The 25,689-nt window shown below is 39.9% G+C and overlaps 1 protein-coding gene across 1 annotated transcript in view; it reads left to right on the top strand.

Moving 5' to 3' along the window:
• Positions 1–6,275: 6,275 nt before the first annotated feature.
• The window catches only part of LOC120319471 (sprouty-related, EVH1 domain-containing protein 2-like), a 76,312-nt gene continuing 56,898 nt past the window's right edge, over positions 6,276–25,689 (top strand). Inside the window, exon 1 of the mRNA XM_039368360.1 lies at positions 6,276–8,478. Coding sequence (XP_039224294.1) covers positions 8,453–8,478 — 26 coding nt within the window. The 5' untranslated portion in view covers positions 6,276–8,452. The remainder of the gene's footprint in view (positions 8,479–25,689) is intronic.

Raw genomic sequence — 25,689 nt, 5'->3', positions numbered from 1 at the left:
TAAGGGGACTTTACGCTTCTCTGCCTTGTTTCCTGCTTAGTGTTGAACCATTAATTAATCATTCCATTTTTTCTCACAATAGTTTCTTTGCATCACATTCTGTTCTTACTGAATTCAGCAACCAACGTTCAATTTTATATTCATGTGAAACATTCTGTAATCTATCATTGATCCAGCTACACCATCTACACCTGCAGCTTTACAATTTTTCAAAATTCTCCCAGTATTTGTGATTTCCTGTTCATAACTTATATTTCAATTCCATTTTTGACATATGACCTTCCCCCATTAATCTCTAAAATACCAAAAACTCGCTTACTTATTTACTTTATTTATTTGTTTCTTTGTTTGTTTGTTGTTTCATATACCACCCATCTTACCATCAAGAGTGACTCTGGGCAGCTTACAACTAATTTCTAAAAATAATATGTAAAATACTCAGCACATTGACTCCACAACCCTGGAGAAGGAGAGAACCCTGCTTCCATTATCACCATTCACTGTAGTCTAGCATGTAATTATCACCCCAATTATAGATTCCTATTTTTAGACATACTCACAATGACTTAGATAAAATTAATATTATGTCATACATTGTAGCTCTTTTATTCATAATTAAATCTATATCCTTAATTCTCTGTATGTATTCACAAACTCACATCATAAAATCTTCATTCAGATCCACTGTTCCCTTCTCTTAGTTTCATAGAGACGTAAGATGTAGGTAGACAGATAGAGAGATATAGATATAGATATATAGATATAGATATATTCAATTCTCTCATTAATTCATGTTTTATCTTTTACTCCACTTGCATTCCAAGTTATAATATTCCAAATACATAGGCCTCACCCAATGGGGCCAACAGTTGCTGATCTCTCTAGCCCAGTGGCTTAATTTAAAACAAAAATAATATGAACATATGTTAAACAGAGGCAGGGGGGGGGAAAGTTGAAGAAATAAAATAACTATGGGGTTGTGGGGGAAGAAAACAAGTGTTATTTTACATATAAGAAACCATTCAGCCTAATTTTTAAACTCATTGGTATACCTTGACTATAAAATAATATTGACAGTTCTTTCTATTATGTCAGTAAAACGCCTTTTCAGAAAGCAAACACACATTATTATTCCAAAATTATACATCTGGCTTGTATCGTGTAATATAGTAGTGTTTTACTGCTCCTATCCCATGTCTGTTAAATCCATAATTCTTCATGTAGAGATTACACCCCATCATTGCTTTGCTCAATCAAGCTCTTCTATCGCTATTTAGCAATACAGAGAAGGTGTAGGCCAGCGGTATCAAACACATGGCCCAAGGCTGCATATAATCCATGATAACCCAAGGGTGGCCTGAAGCAATTTAAATGCATATGGGAAATATTTCACAAACTAAAAATAGTTAATATTACATTTTTAAACTAAAGAATAATGTCCACCAATCATCAAAAAAACAAAAACAAACCCCTGAGCTTGTGACTCACAAAGAGTTCTGGACAAGTTTGCTGTCTTGGCCTAGCCACAGCAGTGCAGGGCAGGTCACCAGGCACTACTAGCTACAGACTGAGCAGGAGCATCATGTAAGAGCTGCTTCTTAGTCTGCGCTGCAGCAGCACCAACTACCCTAAGCACCCCAGGGTGCTGCAATTAAGCTGACGCAGAAAACTTGTACCTTTTTCCACTCAGCAGGCAGGTGGCCTTCTAGGCGTAGCCCACCTGCTTGAGACTCCAGAATCTCCAGTGCAACAAAGAAGTCCTTCCCTCTAAAGTAGGTTAAATTTATTTCCCTCCTTCCTTCAGAAAAAGTTTAATTCAGAGGTCCCCCACCTTTTGGGCACCAGGGACCAGTTACATGGACTGGGGGGGCGCGTGGTTTTGTGTGCTGCCTGCATTTTGTGGATGGGGCTTTCCTTGTTTGTGCGGACCGATTGCTGGCATGCTGCGGCCTGGTACTGGTTCACAGACTGGGGGTTGGGGACCCTTGGTTTAATTAATATCTGTTGACCTTTGGCTGCACAAGGTCAGTGATCATTACTAATGTTATAATAAATTCAATTTTTAACTCAATTTCAAATAAGTTTAGAATTCATCCAGAAAAGAAGACAAGAATAAGGGGAGAAAATAAAAGAGGGCAGCCAGGGGATATAAATTCTTTCTTTATAATTCTTCTGATAAAATAATTTATGGGAAAAGATGTCAACTTTCTAGCAAAGAATATTAATTTTGAATATTCTTATAATGATACCTTTTGCAATGATTCTGAAACTGTTGAAAACATATTAAAACATACATTTGTATTCTTTTTATCTACTAGTTTCTTCTTGATTGCTATGCACTTATATAATATATGAATGTACATACATTTTGAAAATAGTCAATTTCATAATAATAATACATTTATTTTTACGTATTAGTCATATCTAGTTCCTTTCTGATTTTAATGAGTTGATGTGTTATTTAAAAATAAAAATATGCGGTTTTCTGTCTGTAGGGATTCTTATGTATGGTTTAGTGTATCTTGTTTCTATCTGAGTTTAAAAATACTGGCCTGAGTCATAATAGATCCACCTGCAGTAGTCCCAGCTAACTTTAAGTATCGTGCCAATCAGTTCTGACATATTTTCCCCATGTGCCATAAGAGCAACCGAAGTTCAGTTTTTCTCCAGAAAGTTGTTTTTTGTGCAGGCTACAATCTCTAGAGATTTCTCTGTAAGCCAGTATTTCATCCCACCACATCACATATATTGCCTTATCATCCTTGATTTCTTTTGTATGGGCAAAAGTCCTCAACTTACAACAGTTCATTTCGGAACCCTTCAAAGTTACAATGGCACTGGAGAAAAGTGACTCATGACCAGTTTTCATAGTTAACTATCATGGCGGCATCCCCATGGTCATGTGATCAAAATTAAAACGCATGGCAACTGACTTATATTTGTGATGGTTGCAGGGTCACGTGATCACCTTCTGTGCCCTTTGGACAAGCAAAATCAGTACGGATGCCAGATTCACTCAACAGCCGTGTTACTAACTTAACAACTGCAGCGGTTCACTTAACAACTGTGCAGCTAACGAGTAGGCTGGCTTGGTCGCTCAACAGTGAGAAACTGGTGAAGCGGGCTCAGCAGCGCCTGCATTTTCTGCATCGTATGAGAAAAGCACATCTTCCTTCCCCTATCCTGACCGAGGGGGGGGGGGACGATCAAGAGCATCCTGTCATACAGCATCACAGTCTGGTTTGGAAGCATCACTGCTTTAGACAGGAAGGCGGTGCAGACAGTGGTGAGGATGGCCAAAAAGATCATTGGCAGTTCCCTTCCTCCCATCCAGGACATAGCACATAAGCATTGCTTGAGCAGTGTCCGTAAGATTATCTGGGACACTACACATTCTCTTCACGACCTGTTTTCCTTCTTACCTTCTGGGAGAAGGCTCCGTGGTATCTGCAGCAGAACATCCAGATTCAGCCATAGTTTCATTCCATACAGCATTAACCTTGTGAACTCTCAAGCTTCCTCCTTCCATTATATATTCAAGATGGACAATATTTAATATTTATTTGTTATGTATATGTAGAGATGTGGGTTTATACATATGTTGTACATAGTATGTTTAGGTGTGTATCACGTATGTGTTTCACTTTGAGAGCGGGCAACTAAATTTCATTTTTGATGGATGCCGTTGTGCCCCCAGTCAAAAAATGACAATAAAGGTTATCTTATCTTATCTTATCTTATCTTATCTTATCTTAAGAAAGGTCGTAAAATGGAAGAAAACTCACTTAACAAATGTCTCACTTAGCAACAGAAATTTTGGGCTCAATTGTGGTCGTTAAGTCGAGGAATACCTGTATTATGACTTTCTGGGAGGTTGGGGTTTATAAAGTTTTCCTTAACATATCGATATTTGGGCAGTTCTTAATATAGCTCTTAATATCTCCATCAGTATGTACACATCCCATCAACTAGGAGGTGGATATAGAATAGCAACGTATACTTGGGATGTACATAAAGTTACGATGTCAAAGTATATTAGGAGGTCAGAGTTTGGATCTATCTCAACATATTTTTATGTTTATCATTTATAAAACTCTGTCCCAGAAATTGCGGAACCAGATGGAATATAAATTATTCAAATAAATAAATCAAATATTAATTTGCTTGCAGCTACTAATTTACCTAATTGTTAATTTGGTAATTAAGATGGCAAATTACACATACCATATGATTTTATCTGTCTTTTAATTTTTAATTGGGAGCCACCCAGAGCTGGCTGTAATGATAGACAGCTATATAAATGTTATAAATAAATACATAAATTGTAAAACTGATCATTATTTTTACTTTGGGTTTAGGACTTTTCTAGATTCCATATCCTTTAAGTTTCACCCATAGATTTTCATCACACATCGCTCTATTTTCTGTAATACTAGTTTATGCCAATATGCCATACTGTATTATCTGACATTTGTTGCACTTCATACCTGTTGTGTGTATAGTGCATGTATATTGTATATTGAGTAAATCATAACCCCCCACAAATGAAGATTACATAGATGTTATTTGTTCCATTATTATATTCACTGTGAAACTAAGACATCCTCACCATTTTAAAGTAAATAAACAAAAAGGTTAATTCGTATTGTAATCAATGTAAAACTGTAACTTGTTCTTATATTTATTCTACTCAGATATAGAGGAAAAACTTTCTTAGTACAGTATATATCCAAGCAGGGATTTTTTTCTCATAGAACGCCCAGACCAGAGTTCCGGCACCTTTTTTGGATGGAACCTTGTAGGATAGGCAAGGCGGGTTGTATAAAGTGTGTGAGTTCCGGCACCTTTTTTTTTAAAGAAAAAAAGCACTGTATCCGAGTATAATAAATTCAAAAAACAAGTTACAATTTTACACTGAGCACAAGGTGAATCTTTTTGTTTTTTGTCATAAGCAACATTATTGTTTTATTAATGACTGGATTCGTACAGCATCAACACTATTAATTGGGGGCTAGTCATCTTTCAAAACTCTAACCAGAGAAATTCTCAAAACAGCCAAGTGAAAAGAAAAGGGTTAGGTAGCAATCGGACAAATCCTGTTCTGCTTTGTAGTGTATTTCCGTCCTCCTTTTTCTCTCCTGCAAGATGTCAGGCTTCAGCTTTATCTGGAAATTATAGCTTTTTGTCGGGAGCCTTTCCTGTATGAATAGCCATATCTTGTGATGAGAAACAAAGTAAGCAAGAGGAAGTGGTTATCAGGCTTCAAACAAAGCACTTAGGAGTCATAGCAGTGGTATCTGTGACACTCCTTGTAATTGCAGTGGGCAGGGGTTTTTTTTTTCCCCTAAATTACTGTATACTAGAGTGTCTGGAGCCCCATTAATTTCATTAACTACCATCAGATCTTATTCAGAGGACAAATCTGAAGCAATGTTGTCTTATAAATTAAGCAACTCTGCTCTTATAAAGGAACTACATCAGGAAAACCCCTGCTTATTAAAGCACATCATACATTTTTTATCATTTTTTTTATAAGCACACGGGCAAGATACGCTGTTTATGCCTTAAAGTCATTGCCCATAACTAACCCTAGTTATAGGAGGCACCACTCTACAGCTAGTCCTTGACTTACAACAGTTCATTTAGTGACCATTCAAAGTTACAGCAGCACCGAAAAAAGTGACTTAGGACCGTTTTTCACACTTACAACCGTTGCAACATCCCCATGGTCATGTGATCAAAATTCAGATGCTTATCAACTGATTCACATTTATGACTGTTGCAGTATCCCGGGGTCATGTGATCACCTTTTGCGACCTTCTGATAAGCAAAGTCAATGGGAAAACCAGGTTCACTTAACAATACAATTAATTTAACTACAGTGATTCACTTAACAACTGTGACAAGAAAGGTCATAGAATGGGACAAAATTCACTCAACAAATGTCTCACTTAGCAACAGAAATTTTGAGCCCAATTGTGTTCCTAAGTCGAGGACTACCTGTACATTCATGTGAAGTTTAGAAAATTGCCTATTATATGATAATAACTATGCGTGGTATTTACTTAAAATGCATAGCAATCCGGCTTTATCAGTCTGTATGAGATTCTGTATAGATCACTCCTTTGGGGAAGTCTCTTTATGTCAGCTTGACTTAAAGGAACAAGAAACAATACATCCATTTAAGTAGTGAAGATGGTAATTAAAAGCTTCTATGACATTAGTGATTATTATGAAACACTTGACCCTACTGCCTGTTTTAGTTTCATTTATGACATTTATTTAGCAACATTGGAACAATGGCTCACCCCCCCCCCAAATCACTATGTAAATAACAAAAATCCTGGTAATTTTAAAAGATGAAATGCATCACCCATTGCAAAGTAAAGGAAACAATCTTGCTAGAGAATTTTGTTAAACTTGCTAAATTTTGTGAATCTACTTAGGGAATATGTTTACACTTTAACTTTTCAACTGAAGTCATTTATTTGCTTTCATCAATTGAGGAGACTAAAATTGCTGCTATAAGACCTGGATATTGAAGTAACATTTTTGGTTTTTTTTAATCCAATGCTAGACATTTCTGGCATTGCTTTAATTCTTGTCATTAACTCCTTCCAAGGTTTTTTTTTTTTTAATCACAAGTTCATTGATGTTAAATACTCTTGATTTGCTTCTCCTTATCCTCATAAATCCTCCTCCTTTTCAAAAGAAACACATCAGAAGAAATGTGAAACTGAAGATGTGTGGGGAAAAAGTTACACTGATCTCTTTTCTCTATAATTTTCTACCTTGTACAAAGCAATTTGAAGTTGGAAAATCTGTTCTTCAGGTTTCGGACATTAGTTCAACCATTCATGTAGATTTCCACAATGTGCATGTCTTATTGTCAATGAGTATTAATCCTGGCTTGAAGAATAAAGTCTTTATTGAGGACAATCTATATGTGCATATGAAGAATATTAATAGTACAGTTTTGTTTGGGTTTGAAAGGAAATATTTTATCTCTGGAACTCCCCAAGGAGAATCCATCAAGCTAATAAAACAGTTCTGCTGAGCTGCCAGTGCTGCTTCCTCCAATATGACATCCTTAAAATGCCCCTATTCTTTAGCCTGTTTGCTTGAGATTGTAGGAGATGGGAGATGATCCAGCAATTTGGGGAAACCCAGGTGAGTAAGTTAGGGGAAATACTTTGATTTCTGGTCAGACAGCAGTTTCAACTAAACCTATGGCATCATAGCGAAGGTTACTTTTCCATTTTGTCATTGCCACTGAAATCCAGCGTCCCATTATCAGTGGGCTCACGGAAAGGAAGCCAGTTGAAGTTTTGGCAAACGTGAAAGAAACTGTATCCCTGCACTTAGATCGCTCGAGTCTCCGGAGTCCGATTTTAAACTTGAGTCGAGTAATTCTGCCTCTATTTCTCTAGCAACGTTGGTTAGAGAGCGTGGAAGTAAGCCATGTTATTTCTGATTAAGGGGAGGAAGGTGTGACTGAGCGCCTAATGTTTGCTCGACTTCTGCTCAGGAGCCACGTGGAACGCGTCTTCTGCCATTCAAAACACGCAAACACACCCCTCCCGCACGCGCTCAAAAGCGCTTTCTCGGACTCCGGGCCGCCCGTCGCGCGGGTCCCGCGGACCCCTGCAGCCTAACGCGAGCCTTCAACCTTCGTTCCAGCACCCGCCGCCCGGCCAAGACGACGAGGCCGCCGGCCGCACGGCTGAAGGGCTGGAAAAGGGGCCGAACGACAGCCGGACGCATCCCTGGCGCAAGAGATCCCAGCGGCGGTTTGGGAGGCCCTCGGGGCAAGAGCGGCGGACCGCGACGGTTTTTGCAAGCCCCGGGCGGAGCGGTCTCCGCTTCCTCCTGCGCCTGGACGCTGGCTCTTCGCTCCCAACCATCTTGAGGGAGGGAAGCGAGCTGGCGCCTTGCCCGCCTGTCTTTCTCCCTCCCCGAAAGCAGCTGGGCTGCTCGGATAACGTCATCGCTTCCGCCCAGCTTCCTCCTCCTGTTGGCGGTGGCGCTAAGAATCCAACATGGAGTAAAGAGACAGCGATGGGGCTCGGACGCGGCCGCCGGCTGCAGCACCATCCGGGCGCGTTGGCCGACGCGGCGCCCCGCTGCCTTCCCGCGCGCTGAGCGCCCTTCCGCCGCAGGTCTCGTCTCTCTCTCGCGCGCAGCCCTGCGCTTGGCAGCCAACGAGGCCTTAGCAAACTGCCTGGCTTCCTTCCTTTTCCCTCCCCATCCCTGCCCCCTTCCCCCCTCCGCCCGCCCGCCCGCTTTCCAGCGGAGCCGAGGCGGTCTCTCCCCGCATCCTTCGAGCTCGGTCGGCCGCTCTCTTTCTCTCTCTTTGCCCTCGATGTGAAACTGAAGGGGGGAAAAAAAATAAAAAATGAAGAGGTGCAGCCCGGCTGCCCGCGGCGGGGGATAAGTCTATGAGAAGGAGAAAATGACCGAGGAAACCCATCCAGACGAGTAAGTGTCCGACGAGCAGAAGGGGGGGGAGGGGAGGGGGAGCATGCTTGTAAACATCTGGCGAGGGGAGGGGCTCGGTGTGGTCGTGGCGAGCTTTTCCTCTTGTAGCCGTGTCGCCCCCGGTCTCCGGGGCGATCGCCAAAGAAGTGCAAGCTTTGCGGTTATCCCACGTCTGGGTCGCCTTGCCGGGAGCCCTTGGCTTCCCAGCGCCCACCTTCTCGGCGTTGCTGGAAAGGTTGGCGCAGGGCGTGCAGCGCCCCAGTTCTGCAGCCTGCCTGTGTTTGGAGAGGGAAATGTTACCGAGCTCCTTTCTGGCAAAGGGGGGCGAGAAGGAGTAGAGAAGTATTGGATGGACTTTTTCTTCGGGATCCGTCTAAGACGGGCTTTCCCTCCTTTCTTCTCTGCGTTCCTCTTCACGCTGCTCGCTCTGTAAAGCTTGAGGGTCACTATTCATGCCAGTCCCCCGCTTTCTCGGCCACCCCTTGCGCCCCCTCCCACCTTTCACTTCTCCCCTGCCTAGCTTTTTTTTTTTTTTTTTTTTGCAGCATTCACATCCGCCATTTCTTTCTCTCTTTTTTTTTTCTTGACTTGCTCTCATTTGCATACCACATTTCCATTCATAAAAAACACCATTCGAGGCCAGGAGTCTGCTCGGACCGTGGGAGAGAGCCATCTCGAGAGGAGGAGGGGGGGGGAGGAGGAAAGGTTTGATCGCTGTTGCAAGGCGACTTCGGGCTGCCAGATGGGGGGAGGGAGGCTTCGGGTCTCCTTTTTCCTACACAGACACAGACACACACACAGACACACACAGACACACACACACACACCTCCCACGCGGTGGCGGGGGGGGGAGAGCGGATCGCCACGGTGCTTGCCTGCCTGGGCCTTGGCTGACTCTGAAGCTGCCCTGGGGGGGGAAGAAGGGGGGGGGAAATAACATTTTAGGCACGGCCGCCTCGCTGCTTTCAGCTCATTGTTAGCCTTGCAGCCGGTCGGGACCGTCTCTTGTGTGAGAGTGTAAACTAAAGAAATGGAAGTGGGCGGCTGAGGAGACAGCGAGCGAAACCATTAGCGGTCGTCTTTGCCCGTAAAAGTTTGTTAACTTCCAACCCAATCCCTCTCAAAGTGCTTCCAGACTACACTTAAATCTCCCCGCTACCGCACCTCTCCTTTAAGGCACGGCGTTCTTTAAAATTGCCTGGGCGGTGGGGTGCGGCTCCCCGGGCTACTGGTGGTAAAAGGTGACCCGGCTTACCCGCAAGGGCTATAACTGCCTCTCGCTCTCTGACTCGGGCGAAGCTCTTTATGCTCTCTACGGCTGCATATGGCTGGGTTCTTTTCTGCCCCTTTTTTGTGAATAAGACAGGTTCCCGTTGTTGTCACATGATCCTGACATTCATAAATCCGGTAACCTTCAGCCTTCGTTCATTCACTCGCTCGCTCGCTGCCGGCCTCTCCTTATACCTTTCTTGAATTGTTGGCGAGACGTGGGGGAGGGAGAATAAGAAAACGCTTCTGAAAGATTAGGAAATGGATTTTCTCTAAATAGTTGCTCCTCTCGCCGAAAAGAAAGCATCTCTTGCATTCTGGAAACGAGAAGTGACTCACGCTCTCCCCCCCCCCTTATTTTTCTTAATGTAAGGGTTGATGGTGAAGGTTTAAAATGAACATCCGTGGAGAGGATGTAGCTGTTGCTAATTCAGTTTTGTGGAAATGGGGTGGGGGCGGGGGTAGAGCCAGAGGGAAAGAGCAACTCTGACATAAATGCCTTTGCCGGTTTATGGCCGAGCATGACAAAGATGGACTATTTCAGAATAGTTTAGACTATTTCAATATTCCTTGCACCTGCAATCTGTTTATAATTTGCAGCTGCCACACAGCTGTGAGCCCAACCTAGAAAAAGCGTAAAAATAAAAAAAAACCATGGCTGAAAACAGCAAGACCGAGTTTGCTAAGCTGAAACGCAGATCATTAGTTTGTGACTTGTGTGTGGTACATTTATGGCTGTATGATTCTGGGTAACTGGGCTAATTCAGTGAAGAGTAGTTAGCTTAAATCAGTGGTTCTCAACCTTTTTAATGCTGCGACCCCCAACCGGTCATAAGTTGAGGACTACTCAACCAGTTGTAAGTCGAGGATTACTCAACTGGTGCAGCACCGTTTGCAGAATGGGACTTTTGGCGGGCTCAGCAGGGCAGAGACAGCCTGGACAATTCCTAATGGCTTTTGAAAGCCAATAGAATTAAACTCTATTCAAGAGAATCTATTCTATTGGCTTTCAAAAGCCAATAGAATAAAAGGGAGTAGCACAGCTAAGGAAAAGGGGGAAAAAATGGCGGACTGCGTTGTTTGGCAACCCCCGTGAAATGGTTGTTCGACCCCAAATGGGGTCCCGACCCACAGGCTGAGAACCACTGGCTTAAATGGACTCCAGAAGATGGTAGAGGACAGGAAGGCCTGGAGGAACGTTGTCCATGGGGTTGCGATGGGTCGGACACACGACTTCACAACTAACAACAACAAAAAAGGAGGCAAGGGCAAACCATTTCTGAAAAGCCTTGCCAAGCAAACTGCAAGAACTACAGTAGTTATGGCAGCTGCCAGGAGACAAACACTGATTTGAAGGCAACACACAAACATGAAATTAAATGAACACGAAAATTAAAATCAGTACTATAGTGTATGTGCCCAACCGAAGTGAGACAAAATGGGTTCTGGCCCTGAAATGATATTAGGTCGTGTTGTCATTAGACTGTTCAGTGTTCACAATGCTTGTAGCTGCTCAATGGCAAGTGTGTTTAGGCTGCAACTTGCAGCATTTCTCAGAGAGCTTCTGGACATAGCGACTTGGGTACATGATGTCTGGATAGGCATAGAATAGCATTTTTAGGCTGGCTGCCCTAGTTTTTCTTAGAATGGGAAACTGAAAAGACCTCATAGAAGAAAACTTAAAAATCCTGGCTCTACAGTGGCTTAGCAGCACCCTATCTTCCTCTTGTTACTTCTCTCTTTCTCTCCCCTCTCCCTACCACCAAAGTAAGAAATATGGAATAACTGGAACTACTGCGTTGGAAAAAAAAGCTCCATCTCGTGAATGGAAGATGAAGCTGAGAAGTGAAGTATTTCTTGGGTGGGGATGAGCTAATATGATATATATTTTAATTTGTATTGAATATTTCAGTGTTGCACTTCCCTATTGTAGATTTGAAAATAAATCGTAGGGCAACAATATTTGAACCAGGGAACCTCCAAGAGGCTAATTTACACAGAATTAATCCGAAATCTGGGACCCAGAACTCCTGTGGGATTGAAGTTTGGCAAAGTTGTGGCCACTTCACAATCAGGATGCTGCTGAAGTTACATGACCCTTATTCCCAGGGGCAAGCTTCGCACAAGGAAGGTCCATATGGAAGCCAGCAGGAACTTGAAAGTTGCTCCCATTCCCATAATTCTTTTTACCAGTGGTTCTGTTTCTCTGTTAAGGTAAAAAAAAATATCTCTGAAATGTAAACCCAACAGGTCACCACGGGTTGTCTAGTAGTTGTTAAATACTTTTACTTGCCTTGGTGGCTTAACTCCTTAACTGAAACTAGTGCTCCTTGGGAGCGAAGGATTCCATTTACTTGGCATGTCAGCAAATGGAGCATAAATGAAAAGCCAAATAAAATACAGAAATCTGTGAATAATACCTTCAACAAGGTGCTTATATTTTATATTTTGGCAAAAGGCACAGGTTTGGGCAACATATGCTGCATATTTTATGGAGCCAGGATAACTGCAAATCTCCTTGACCCTTTTCTAGAAGGCACTTTGACACAAACCTGTTTGGCACAGATACAAGATGAGGATATAAACAATAGCCTAGTCATTTCCACCTATGGCAAGAACTGTTTTAGTACTGGCAGCAGTAGGTTAGGGGGTTTGTTGGAAACCACAGTTTTTAGCATTTGTTTATAATGGAGAACATGCTGTAATAAAAACATACATATCCAACTCCCAGAAATTGTAAAATTAGGATAAGCAGATATGTATAGTCACAGAATCATATTGGCAAAGCATAATGAACTGTGTTGCAAGTAGGCTACAGCTATCTTTTGTGGTTTGGGTATCATAAACATGATGATTATATTTGAAAATTAAGCTATCCCCATTTCTTTCGCTTAATGTTTTGGCTTCCAAGCAACCATTTTTGCCAATATTTTCCCAAGTTTCTCTAATGATATGAGGATTTTGACATTTTAGATTTAATACAGGTAGTCCTCGATTTACAACAGTTCATTTAATGACTGTTCAAAGTTACAACGGCACTGAAAAAAAGTGCTATAATATATGCTACATCATTGTGGCTCTTCTTATTGCCTTTCATAAACCAAATGTTTCTATTCCAGGATATCCCATCTTGTTGAGATTGGGACAGCTTGGCAAGAAAAAACGTATGAGCTTAGCTGAAGTATTTTGATCTTTAGATATCATTTAGCTGATATTATTATTGATCCCTTATCACTGACCATAGCAAATCTCTGGTGCTTATATAGGTTACAGGGACATCATGTGATGTGACTTGGGCAGTTTCATTTACCCCCTTACATTTAAGAGTGCAAGATATTTCCTCTTTGTGTATTATATCAGCTAAGGTTAAAGAGGAATTTGAATATTAATTCTTTAACAGCTTAATATGACCAACCTGCCACTTAAATAGTAGGTTAGAAAAATGAGATTATTGTTCAGTTTTATTTCCTTTTCTGAAAAAAAAATATAAATAATTTTTTTGAAACTAATTATATCATTAGTGGCCATGAAATTACCATCTAGAATAGGGTATTTCAAACTGTTCCGTAGAACTTTTATCAGCCAGTTTTCTATCACTAAGAGCTGTACCTTTCAGTCAGGTTTTGAGAACATATCAGTACATTAAGTAATGGTTCCACTGCCTGAAAAAGTTTGACTGTCTTTGTCCTATAGCATTGAGTATATAAATCTTAGAGAGGAATTTCAGTTGATTGTCTCAGCACAACTCAGTACAGCTACATACTACATTGTGCACCATCTGGAGCTGCCTTTGGAAAGATGGACAGCTATATAAATTTGATAAATAAAACTGTGTTGATATTTACATTTCAGCATTATATTTCATAATACCATTCAAATGTGTCAAACACTTAAACATTTTGTAGTCAGTAACATATAACAGATATTCCTAAAAGATTACAATTGGAAAAATATAGAAGTCTAATGTTGTTAATATCACTAAGGCAACAATGAGGAAAGTATACAGTATAACAAAAGAAATGTATGCATGCCTTAGAAAGTCCTATTAAAATATAGCTCAATAGTTTGTAGATAAATGGCTGTCAGGTTGCAGAGTGTAAAAGTCTAACCCTTCTGCGCCCCTTTCAGTTGTATGCAGGTTTCCTGGTACATATTTCTGTGGGATATCTTTCATACCTTCAAATTGTGATTGTCATCTCGCATTTAATTTGGTGGTTTCCATTTCATCTATCCCCTTTCCAGTATAAAATTGACTGCCAGATTGCAATCCCACATCTTATTTCAGAGTGACACCTCAGACTTAGATTATTTCTTCAAAACAAATTTGTCCTACCAATGTCAGTCCTGGATGATCAAGTTAACCTTGCTTTGTGCTTTAGTGTTAAATGTATAACAAATTTTTAACAGAAAAAAAATAAACTGTAGTATTATCACAATCTATAGTTGAAGATATAAATGAAAATTGAGTTGCATGCATTTAGATCGGGCATGTCAAACTTGCGATGTCACATGACGTTGCGTGACGTATCTCGACTTTTTCCCCATTGCCAGCAATGGGGTGGGCGTGGTTTCGGCATGACGCATCCGGCCCATGGGCCGGCAGTTTGACATGCCTGATTTAGATACTGGAGCAATTGTATAATTCAACATCATCAGTAGGGTTATTGTATATGTGTCTCAGCAGTGTTTATGTCTAACTTTTGCCTGCTCATTCTCTTTTCCATGCAAACATACACTCAGCTAATTTACCAGGGATCTCCTTTTTCTGTAGACTGTAAAGCTGCCCAGTGTAAGGTTTGTGTATGTGGCAAGTACATTCTTGCCCAAGGGAATTTCCTGTGTGATATGAAAGAAGCATTAAAAAAATGGGAGAGTTTGTAGAAAGTGTCTGAATTCGTAGAGATTTGGTCTTGAAACTTGCTATATGTATGCTACTTTGAGCTGCTTGGGGAAAAAAACCAAGATGATATCTAGGCTTTCCTTTGTGAGACAATGTATGTATGCACATTTTTGGCTGAAGTCCACTATAAAAAAAAAAAAGTGCTTCCTTGTCCTGCCTACGGTGTATATAAGCTCTTCTAGGCTCAGAAACCTGGTCTCTGATGGAATGTTTAATGTTCTGCACACCTCTATTGTTTTTTAATGAGTAACACCTGCACCTAATAGTGTTTGAATTGTTTTCTGTTGGAGAAAATGGAAACAATGTTTCTAAATTGCTGGGGAGGGGAATGTTTTTGTTAAAGGGCATTTGGGAAAATGTCAATAAATTTTAGTGAGGTTTCTCTCTGGAAGAACAACTTTCCTAGCCTCAGCTATAGTTTTACATTGTATATTGCAAGCAGTTAGGACAACCAAGCTCCCTTTCACCATAACCTATATCACTTAAGTCATAATTAGGCATGTCTCTGGCTTTGGCCTTGCCGATAAACAAGGAAGAAAAGAGGAAGAAAATTTCTCTAAACTGAATTGTGAAAAAAAAATGTTCTAAGGCCCACTTTTGATTTGGAAGCCATACTGCCATGAAGCCCGCCAGAAGAATACTGTTGTCCACTTAAGAGCCGTGGTGGCACAGTGGTTAGAATGCAGTACTGCAGGTTAATTCTGCTGACTGCCAGCTGTCGGCAGTTCGATTCTCACCAGCTCAAGGTTGACTCAGCCTTCCATCCTTCCGAGGTCAGTAAAATGAGGACCCAGATTGTTGGGGGCAATACACTAACTCTGTAAACCACTTAGAGAGGGCTGTAAAGCACTGTGAAGGGATATATAAGTCTAAGTGCTATATTGCTATTGCTATCCCAATAAAACTACTTAGCAGTAGTTATAGCCTGAAGAGAGTCTGTTTCCACTTGACTCACTTGAGCAGGAGCAGGGTATGGGATGAACTTGTCTAAAAGTAGAGAAAAGAAGTAATAACTATTGACATAAAAGGTAAATGTCAGAAACTCTCCTAACCAAACATACTTGACATGCTTAGAGTATAATGGGATTCTGCTGTGCTTCAGAAAAGAGTGAAAAAAAAAGCTTTTCATTGTGAATCCTTTAATGGACCCCCAGTCTCAGATGTTTGAGTTGAAGATATGCTGCTTTTATAGGCATTTGTTTGGGAATTCTAGTTAGTCATTATACTGTGTAGAATGTACCTGAGAAACAATGTAATCATGAAATTTAGTCAAAACAATTGTTTGTTGCTCTTTATAAGTTTGTAAATGCTATGTTGCTGCTATAGGATGATTATATTTTTCTAACGTTTGAAAATGTTTATTGTGTCCCTCTTTTAAAAGTAAAGTAGCTATAGTGATTTGTGCTAAAACAATGTAAAGACCAATATGTTTGCTTGTGAATTAAGAAAATGATTGAGAATGCTATCAATGGTTACTGTTCTCTTGGCTAAGAGAAAACATCCCAAAATCTGCTAATAGAAAATCATACAATTCTTTTTCCTTAATTTGTTCTTTATATTCATGTTTCAAATAAACGGATCTATGAGAGGTCTAGATATTAGCTGTCTTATTAAACTGTATATTACAATCTATGTTCACAAATTATGCTTCTGAGCCTTTTTGACTGTAGCAAAAGAGACACCAAGAATATATTAAAGTTTGTTCTTGAAGTGCCAAACTTGGTTAGTGTTGTGTCTGAATCAGGCTTGTGGTTTGATTTCTAGTTTTAGCTTTCTTTTATGATGTTAACCCCGCAGAAGCTCATAAAAATTGGATTTGAATTGTCAGAATTCCATTTCCCCTTTCATAAACACTTAAGTGCTCCTATTTTTCCTTAGCTGTCGTTTCTCATTCTGTATACCAGCAGAAATACCTCTTTCTCACTAGGCTATTTGCAAGAGGATGCAAGAACGGTAAGATGATGGTAAGATGATGTCGGTTCCACAAATACTTAAGTGCAAGGAGAAGGAAGCACAGTATCAATGCTAACCATAAATAATAAATTGACAAGTAAATCTAGAATCCCTAGAACCGTGGTTCTCAACCTGTGGGTCGGGACCCCATTTGGGGTCGAACGACCATTTCACGGGGGTTGCCAAACAACGCAGTCCGCCATTTTTTCCCCCCTTTTCCTTAGCTGTGCTACTCCCTTTTATTCTATTGGCTTTTGAAAGCCAATAGAATAGACTCTCTTGAATAGAGTCTAATTCTATTGGCTTTCAAAAGCCAATAGGAATTGTCCAGGCTGTCTCCGCCCTGCTGAGCCCGCCAAAAGTCCCATTCTGCAAACGGTGCTGCACCAGTTGAGTAGTCCTCGACTTACGACCAGTTGGGGGGTCGCGGCATTAAAAAGGTTGAGAACCACTGCCCTAGAATGATAATGTGAAAATGGGAACTGCTTAGGAATCTGCACTGACAAGTCACTTCCAGAATGTTATCTGGAAGGCTGCAGGGTATTAAAAAGGAGACTCTTCTTTGTTTGTTTACAATGTATTATCTGAAAGGTTGATAAGAGAAATAGCATTAATCACTATATGCTTGAAACCATGTAAAAAAGACCAATGCTCTACAACTGAGTTTGGCATGTTCCATGTAGCTTTTATTATGCTTTTGTGTCCTTAAACAGCATAGGCTACATTTACTGCCCTACATGGATGAAAGGCAAGGCACTTTCTTAAGGCCACCTCAGTGACTTCTTGGCTGAAGTGAGACATGAATGGGGACTTCAGTATCTCTTAGCCAGTTAGCTTTTATCTCAGCTTTTTAAAAAATACTTCAAAACCAAGATATTCCTTGATGCATGAAGCTTCTGTTACATGAGTAGGAGGACATGCGCTTTAGCAGCTGCCTTCCACAGCTTTTTTTTCCCTTTGGCAAGAAGATATTTATGCACCACTTTCCTCATTGGCTCCAGAGTCCAGCATTGTGCTTGTTCATATTATTTCCGATTGCTTTGCAGCATCAGTTTTATCTCCCATTCACAGGCAGCAGTTCCTTATGAAATGTTATGAATGGCTTTGGAGTAGCGATTGCTACCCAGCTCTATTTATCATCATGGGTTTTGGCTGTGTAGCTGGACCCCTGCTGTGTCCTGCTGTCGTGACATCAGTCTCTGCTTTTAAGGCAGGAAACGCAGTCCTGGGAAGTCTAAGTGTGACAATTGCTGAATTGCCTTATCTCCAGGACAAAAATCCAACTCATTGCTGACTGTTTAAACTACAGGGTGCCAAGAGGGCATTTGATTACATTTGTTTGTGTTTATTTTTATTTTGTAATGTCTGACTTTCAGATCCTCTGAACTTTGGATAAGTTGGTGGAACTCCTGTTATTTCTTTGGGCTAGTGGTTGTTTCCATCAAGGTTTGTGGTACAGAACGTCACTCATAAGTTTAGTTGCATGTTTGCAATACTACTCAGCAGGGCTTTTTTTCTCATGGAACGCCCAGAACAGAGTTCCGGCACCTTTTTTGGATGGAACCTTGTAGGGTAGGCAAGGCGGGTTGTATGACGTGTGTGAGTTCCGGCACCTTTTTTTTTTTTTTTTTAAACAAAAAAAGCACTGCTACTCAATATTATGCTTCATGACACCATTTAAGTTTTTTTTTTCCTCTCCGAAGACGGAGGTATAATTGAGCAGTTCAGATTTGCCAACATGGCAGAACTTGATCTTCCCTTCATTGATGGGAAGATGTTCATCACAAAGACAGAGTTCAGTGAAAGGGTGTGAGCAGAGCCAAAGTATGAGGAAATATCCCAGAATTATCCTTCCTGTTTCATTATAATTACAAGGTATATTTGTTCAAGAAGTGTTTGCCATATAAAGAGTTTTCCTATGGTGCATTGACGCTACCCAAATAGGCCTTGCTATTCTGTAATTGTCTAATGGTCAGTATTCAGTAGAGATATTACATATCTATTCTGCTCCCCTCCCCCTTTTTTCCTATTACATAATGCCACAGTGCCCAAAATATTTCATTTTTTCCAATAATTGTATTAAATATTGTATCATACAAATAAAACTGATACAAATACATAATATAGAAATACATCTTAAAAAATAAAAGTTAAAGTATAGAAAAAGGAACAAAAGAGAAGAAAAAACAATTTTTTGCTGTACATTTCAAAATGTACAACCTATATTTCAACTTTTTTAAAAAAAAGATTAAAGAAATCTCAGGTGGTGTTTTCAATAAAACCAGTCGGAAGTTTGTCAATGTTTATTTTTAAGAAAAACAGCCCAAAGGGAAAAAAATAAATTTAAATTGATCAGCTTCAGTTGAAGATAAAGTCCATATGGGCAACATTAGTGGCTCTAAGCATGATGGAATCCTGTGACTCCCGATTAATCACAAGCAGACCACAAAAATGCAATTCCTGCCACTTATAGAAAAAAAAAGAAACCCTGTATGGAATACATGTGAGTAATCTTGTGATTCTTTTTTAATCTAGAGAGATTTCAGCAGCCTGAATCCTGCAGTTGGCTGCCATTTTCATCCAAAGCCTATTCTAGAGGAATATCAGTTCATCATAATGGTTCACCAGAAGACCCTCAAAATATTTCACATAGTTGAAAATGTTTTTTAAAAAATGTTCCTTTCTCACTCACTCCCTTTCTCGAATAATATGGGAATTAGCTTTGTTGTGTTTTAGGCCAAGAGAATTGAATATATCAGCAATGGGTTTCCTGGAGTCCAGGAATGAAACAGCTTCTAAAAGATTTGCATTTAGAAGCTAAAATAAAATAGAACTCACTTTTATGTTACAATTAGTGCTGGTAAAATTATTGTCAGCATCCTCACTGCCACGTTCATGTTGTTAAAGTTCATTGTACCTGGTAAATGTAGTACAGGTAGTCCTTGACTTACGACCACAATGAAGCCTGCCCATTATGGTCGTAAACCATGATGGTCATAAAGCAGATCATCCCATAATCAACCTGATTTTACCATCTTTTTTGCAGCAGTTATTAAGTGACCACTGCAGTTATTAAACGAACACCACAGTGAACAAAGTGTTTCCTATGGCTGGTTTTGCTGAAAACTGAAAGCAAATGCTGGTTTTGTGCAAAAAAATTGTAAAACGTGACCACTGGATGCTGCAAATAGCTGTAAATGCAGACCAGTTGCCATGATACAAAATGTCATGTTACTGTGGTGGGGCCCCATCTGTGAAAACTTCAGAACTGCATTGCAAGTACCCTGAGGGAGGTCTATCATAACTTTCAAATGGTCACTAAATAAGCAAGCAAGCAGTCATAAGTCAGGCTTACATATGCCTGACTTGGAATAGCTAAATTTTTGTTTCTGTCTAGCTGGAACCCTGTACTGTTGACAGTGATGAGATTTAAGATATGATGGGCTGAGAAGCACTGTCCCAAGCAGCCTTACAAAGTAAATCCTGATGCAGTATTCCAAGTCAGACATGATTTCAGGCTGTCTAGCAAGGTTGTCACCAGGAACTGAGCTTAATTCTTTAACTTTGCCCATGGCCAACATTGGTGATTTCAGAAAAAACTAATCAGAGTTGTTATTGATTAGTATTTGCATTGAAAAACACCAGGAAAGTCCAGAGTCTACAGTCTAGGTTGGGAAGCCAATAAAGCAGTGGGAAACCACTTTTGGTATGATTGCCAAGAAGATACGTGGTGACCAAGAGTCAAACTCATATAAATTTAATTGGAATTAGAAGTCACCTGTCTTGGCAGCTTGCAGAGTTGATGCAGCTGTGCTATTTCTAAGTAGTGGAAGCATAGTTCATTTGTGGGATTTGTGGCATCTAAGCTGCTCTTCACATGGGCAAATTCACTGTCCATAGTTCATGCATTTATTAAACTTTGGTTGTGCTTATTCATATCTTATGTAATAAGCACAATAGACTGGATTTGCATAGCATGCTAAGCCACATGTAATGATTTATGAAGCACAATGGGTGGATTCCCATGACAAGATGAAGTCAAGAAGCTTAGTGCAATAAGCATAATCAGCCATAATGAAGAATTAAGACTGCATGGAATAGAATGCATTACACTATGAATTGCTTCACACATTGCACTAAGACATGGTTTCTTAAGCATAGTTATTGTTTGGTTTAAGATGATAATCAAAACTAGTCAGTAATTTGTGTGAGCATAGCCTGTGGCTAGTGCTGTAAAGAAAAGAGAAGAGTGAATTTATAGGTAAGAAGTATATAAGGGTACATGGTATCATGCTTGTTCTAGAGATAATTTCCTTTTATAAGTGTTTTAAAAGAGACACGGGTACTTAATCTTTACAAAATAGAATTATTTTCTTTAGGATAAAACTTACATGCCAGAGAAATTAAACTGTTGATGCACAGAAACAAGAACCTGATTTAATTAAACTGCATTATTTTAAGCTAGGACAGATCTAAGAATATGGCTTACTTGTGCTTGTACTTATTTTCTTTATATGGTGTCAGAAAGAGTAGTATGATGGATTGAGTGGATATTCATTCACCTCATAAACTTGATTATCTGTGAACATAGCAAATTTTTAAATAGAAACTAGGTGATGAATTGAATATTACCATGGAAGGAATACTGACTAATTTGAAATTAGTAGAGAGAGAACTACATGTAATGCTCAATTTATGACCAAAATTGAGCCTGGCAATTATGGTTGTAAGTCGTGACAATTGTAAAGCAAGTCATCACATAACCAACTGGATTTTACACGCTTTTGTGGGAGTGGTCATAAAGTGAATGTGGTAGTGTTCACTTTGGGTGTTTGTTTGTTTTTTTGCCAGAAACTGGAAGTAGCTGCCTGTTTCCAGCAATAGTCACAAATCACATTATGTGACCATGGGATGCTGCAAATAGCCATAAATGCAGGCTGGTTGCTCAGCATCCAAAATGCAGCCATGCACCTGTGGGAGGTAGATGACTGCCATAATTTCAGAACCAGGTCCTAAGTAGCCTTTGTTGGGTTTGTCATAACTTCGAATGATTGCTAAGCAACTGGACTGAAATCACAGATTACTTATATTGCTAGTTGTTTAGTAAAGGCCAGGCAACTGAATTTGTCCTAAACCCCTGAAACAACCAAATGCAACAAAAGAGCATGCAAATGTCTGTATTAAATACATGGAAAGAGGCTTTTGCAGTGGACACGGTAAAAAATATAAACATCTGTGACCTTTCCTGTATCATGATTCCCTGCGCTCAGTTACTCAAGCCCTGGTCGTTTCTTGTCTGGACTACTGCAATGCATTCTACATGGGGCTACCCTTGAAATCCACTTGGAAGTTTCAGTTGGTGCAAAGTGGGAGCAAAAGCAGTCTTTGGGGACCCATACTGCACCTCTGCTCCATGAACTTCACTGGCTACCGGTCTACTTCCGGGTGCAGTTCAGAGTGTTACTTAGGACTTTTAATGACATAGGATACCTGATGAACTGCCTCATCCCTCTAGGACAAGCTATCCTACTTGTGCTGGCAGAGAGGTTCTACTGCGGATCCCATAGGTCAAAGAACTCCGACTATCAGGATCCAGAGGAAGAGCTTTCTCTGCCACAGCGCCTGCCCTTTGGAACATCCTACCCTCCAGGGTAAGATCTGCCCCCACCCTCCTATCCTTCCACATGAGCCTGAAGACCTGGCTCTGCCAGTTGGCCTGAGGATCCGGGGGGGGGGGAGTTCCATGCCGGAGGTGGCTGCTGAGTTGATGCCAGATGCCACCTCCACCTTCTTTTTCACTATTTATTTATATATTTAGAAGATTTGCTCATTCTATTGTTTTACTTCTGTTTTGTTTGCATTTCTTTTCAATTCTTCCTTTTTATTATTGTAAGCCACCTAGAGTAGCCCCACGGTGAGATGGGTGGGAAATAAATTTAATAAAATTAAACAAACAAACTGCAGCGTAGTCCAGTTTTGCCATCGAGGCAGCATGGTCATAGCATATTTGACATAATGCTTGAAAGATTTTAATAACTAGTATTTTTTGCAACATATAATTTAGTTTCTATCTCAACTAAAGATAAAGGTAAATAGCACTGTGTACTGACCAGGGTTCAAAGAGGAAAAGTCTGTGTGTGTGTGTATGTGTGTGTGTGAGAGAGAGAGAGAGAGAGAGAAGTACCTGCCAGAACCAGTTTAAATGTCTTATTTCCCCGAGTCTGCCAGGAACTATATGATTGAGGCCAGGAAAAGATGCTACTTCTTTAAGAAGCAGTCAGCAACTACTTAAATGCCCCCACACGCTCTGAATCAGTTTTTCCCCCTTTGAATCTGGATCACTGCACCACCCTAGAAATAATATGTGGCTTGTGTCACCGCTGTTTACACTCCAGTTGGTTGTGAAGGGTGGCCTTTTTGCAGAGAAAGGAAATCATTTTCAGAGAAAAGGAAGGATAGCATCCCTCCAGGGATGGTTAACATTACAAACACAAAAAGCCATTATTGCATTTTAGGGAGATGCTCCTTACAATTATATGAAATTATGGTGAGGATTATGGAAAATTATGGTGAGGACTGACTAGGAGAAAATCCTTAAATGAATCCTTTACAGTAGTTCTACTGGAAAAGAAATTAAGAGCTGGTATGAGGGTGGTTAGAATGATGGGCTCTTGAGAGAGATATCCAGGGAGATATTTTTTTTGTGGCTCACTAAAGAGCTGAAATACTGCAGAGAATATAATAACAGGAAGGGACTTGTGCTTATTTTATCCCATGAAATAGTTGATAAATGAGGGTAGCAATGTGATTTGGCCTGAATTGCAGCCTCTAAGAGTATCCATTGGGCAGATCTGAAATTAATGATTGGCCATTCTAATTATGTTCTCGTGATGGATTACTTTTGCTCCCAATATCTTGGTATGGTTTAAAAGTTCAAGGGAACAGTCCAGGTCATAAGAGGTCAGCTTGTGTTCTCCAGTTATTTAAATTGAGGAGATTCTTCCTCTACCGTTCTTGTGCTTGTTTTTTTTTTTTTTTAAGCATTCAGGGCAATAATCATCAGAAATGAGGGAGGGGCTATAAAGATAAGCCCCTTGCCAGCTTATGTTTTCCACAAACAAGTTTTAACAGTGTAATTTTAAGAGCTCTTAGGGAGGAAGATGGGAAAGATTCATTGGCTGTATTTTAATACTTGAAAAGAATCTGACTGTTTATATAGGCAATGAATAAAACGTTCATGCCCTGGGGCTGATCTAGGGCTGCTAAGAATTCAAGCTGTAACATATAAAGGTGCGTGTGAGAGAGAGATTTGCAAGTTGAAGCAATACTCATAAAGGTGAATGCATTAATGCATTAACTCTCAAATAGAGTAGACTGTGGAATAATAGTGCCCCAGATATTTTTTTTTTTTCTGATTATCTCATGTCCCATCCCTTGTCAATGGGACATGAAATGTCATGTGGAAATAGCCTAAAACTAGGCTATTTCAATCTAATTCTGAAAGTCTTTAATTATTTCACACATTTCTTATTTTATTATTATGCATATAGTAAGAAAAACCTAAAAATTACAGTATCAGAAGGTGCAAAAATCAAACTATGGTACTCATAGTAGGCTTCAAAATCTGCTTTTGCAAACCTTTTGAAAAATAGCTGCATCCCTTTCACTAGAAATGTCATATTCAGGCTTGCCAAAAAAAAAAAAAAAACCCTGGGTAGTCCTCCAGACCTCAGCCTATGTTCTTGGGTGTTGTTTTATGTTTGTCAAAAGCTAAATATTGCATATCAAAATAATAATCTCCTGCCAATTGTTAGACGTAGAGGTGGTAAGATGGTGGCTTTAGGATTCCTTTCTTCTTGAGAACCTGGACAAATTGCTATCATTGCAGGGAATATGAAGTCTAATTTTATTAGAATTCTACATCATCAGAGAAAAAACAAAAGGGTTATAGAGCATGTGCTAAGATGGTGAGCATTAACATCTTTATTACATGTATAAGATACATAAAGAACTTCTTGCTTATTTAAGTAGAGCTTGAATTGAAAGCTGTGCTGAGAATAGGAAAGGTGCTAACCTAGATATTTAAAGGAGGATAGGTTTTAATGTTCCCTTTAGTTTGTATCTATAATTATTTGTTTTCAATTGCAAAATGCAAATTACAGCTCTGCTTCCAGCAATTCAGGGCCGTAAAAATAGATGGTAATATATCCTTTATACATTTGAATGTTGTGTTGTATGGAAGGGGGTTTGTTTGGTTGAATTTTTGTTCCTGGAAGAGTACCAGAAGAGAATGTGGATTTTTCTAATTAATGCCATATTGGTTTAAGAAGAAAAACCTTATTGCTCCATGTTGTATAATGCTGTTTATATGGGGGGGAAGGGGAGATGGTGGTGTTTTTCAAGGGAGAAATGCAACACACAAAGATCCATGTAAGCTTTTTGTGTCAGGTTTTTCAGAAACAAATTAAAAATGTGTGGCCTAAGTATCTGCATGGATATTATCACTAGGGAATATCACAGTATTAATTTAAAATACTACTGAGTAATAATGGGAACTATTAAACATTTTTTGGTTTTGATAATGTCTTTTTTTGGAGCTATAATTTTATTCCAGATATTCTGTGTCAGAGAGATTTGAAAATAGTCTTTGCAGACCCCTCTCACTCTTCTGTGGCCTTTCTACTTTCCTGTAACTTTCAGCAAGAAGTTTGTGCCAAATAAGGGAGATCCCAAAGTGTATTTCTTAGAATGAACTATTTTGAATATTGGAAGGGTAAACTTAAGGGGCATGCATGTATTTTTTTAAAAAAACAAATACTAAACTGTTTGAAACAAAATAGTCCTGCTTGGAATGTTTTATTAGAACATTTCAGGTGGGCTATATTCAGAAATGTCAGTATGCTGCCACAGAAAAATTGAAATAAGTCTTTGCTCAACTACCCCTCTCACTCTTCTGTGGCCTTTCTCCAGCACTGGAGATAGATAATCCACGCAGTGGGTTGAGACTGTATTCCTGGCCAATCAGATCAGTCAGCCAAAGTTGCCACGCCCCGTCCTGGACCATGATCCTTAGTCTTGACTGATCTGGC

This window comes from Crotalus tigris, unplaced genomic scaffold (genome assembly GCF_016545835.1).
Source record: "Crotalus tigris isolate CLP2741 ecotype Arizona unplaced genomic scaffold, ASM1654583v1 scf7180000020751.392760, whole genome shotgun sequence".
Lineage (NCBI taxonomy): Eukaryota > Metazoa > Chordata > Lepidosauria > Squamata > Viperidae > Crotalus > Crotalus tigris.
The sequence above is the reverse complement of the archived record's forward strand: the minus strand, read 5'-3'. Positions and strand labels throughout refer to the sequence as shown.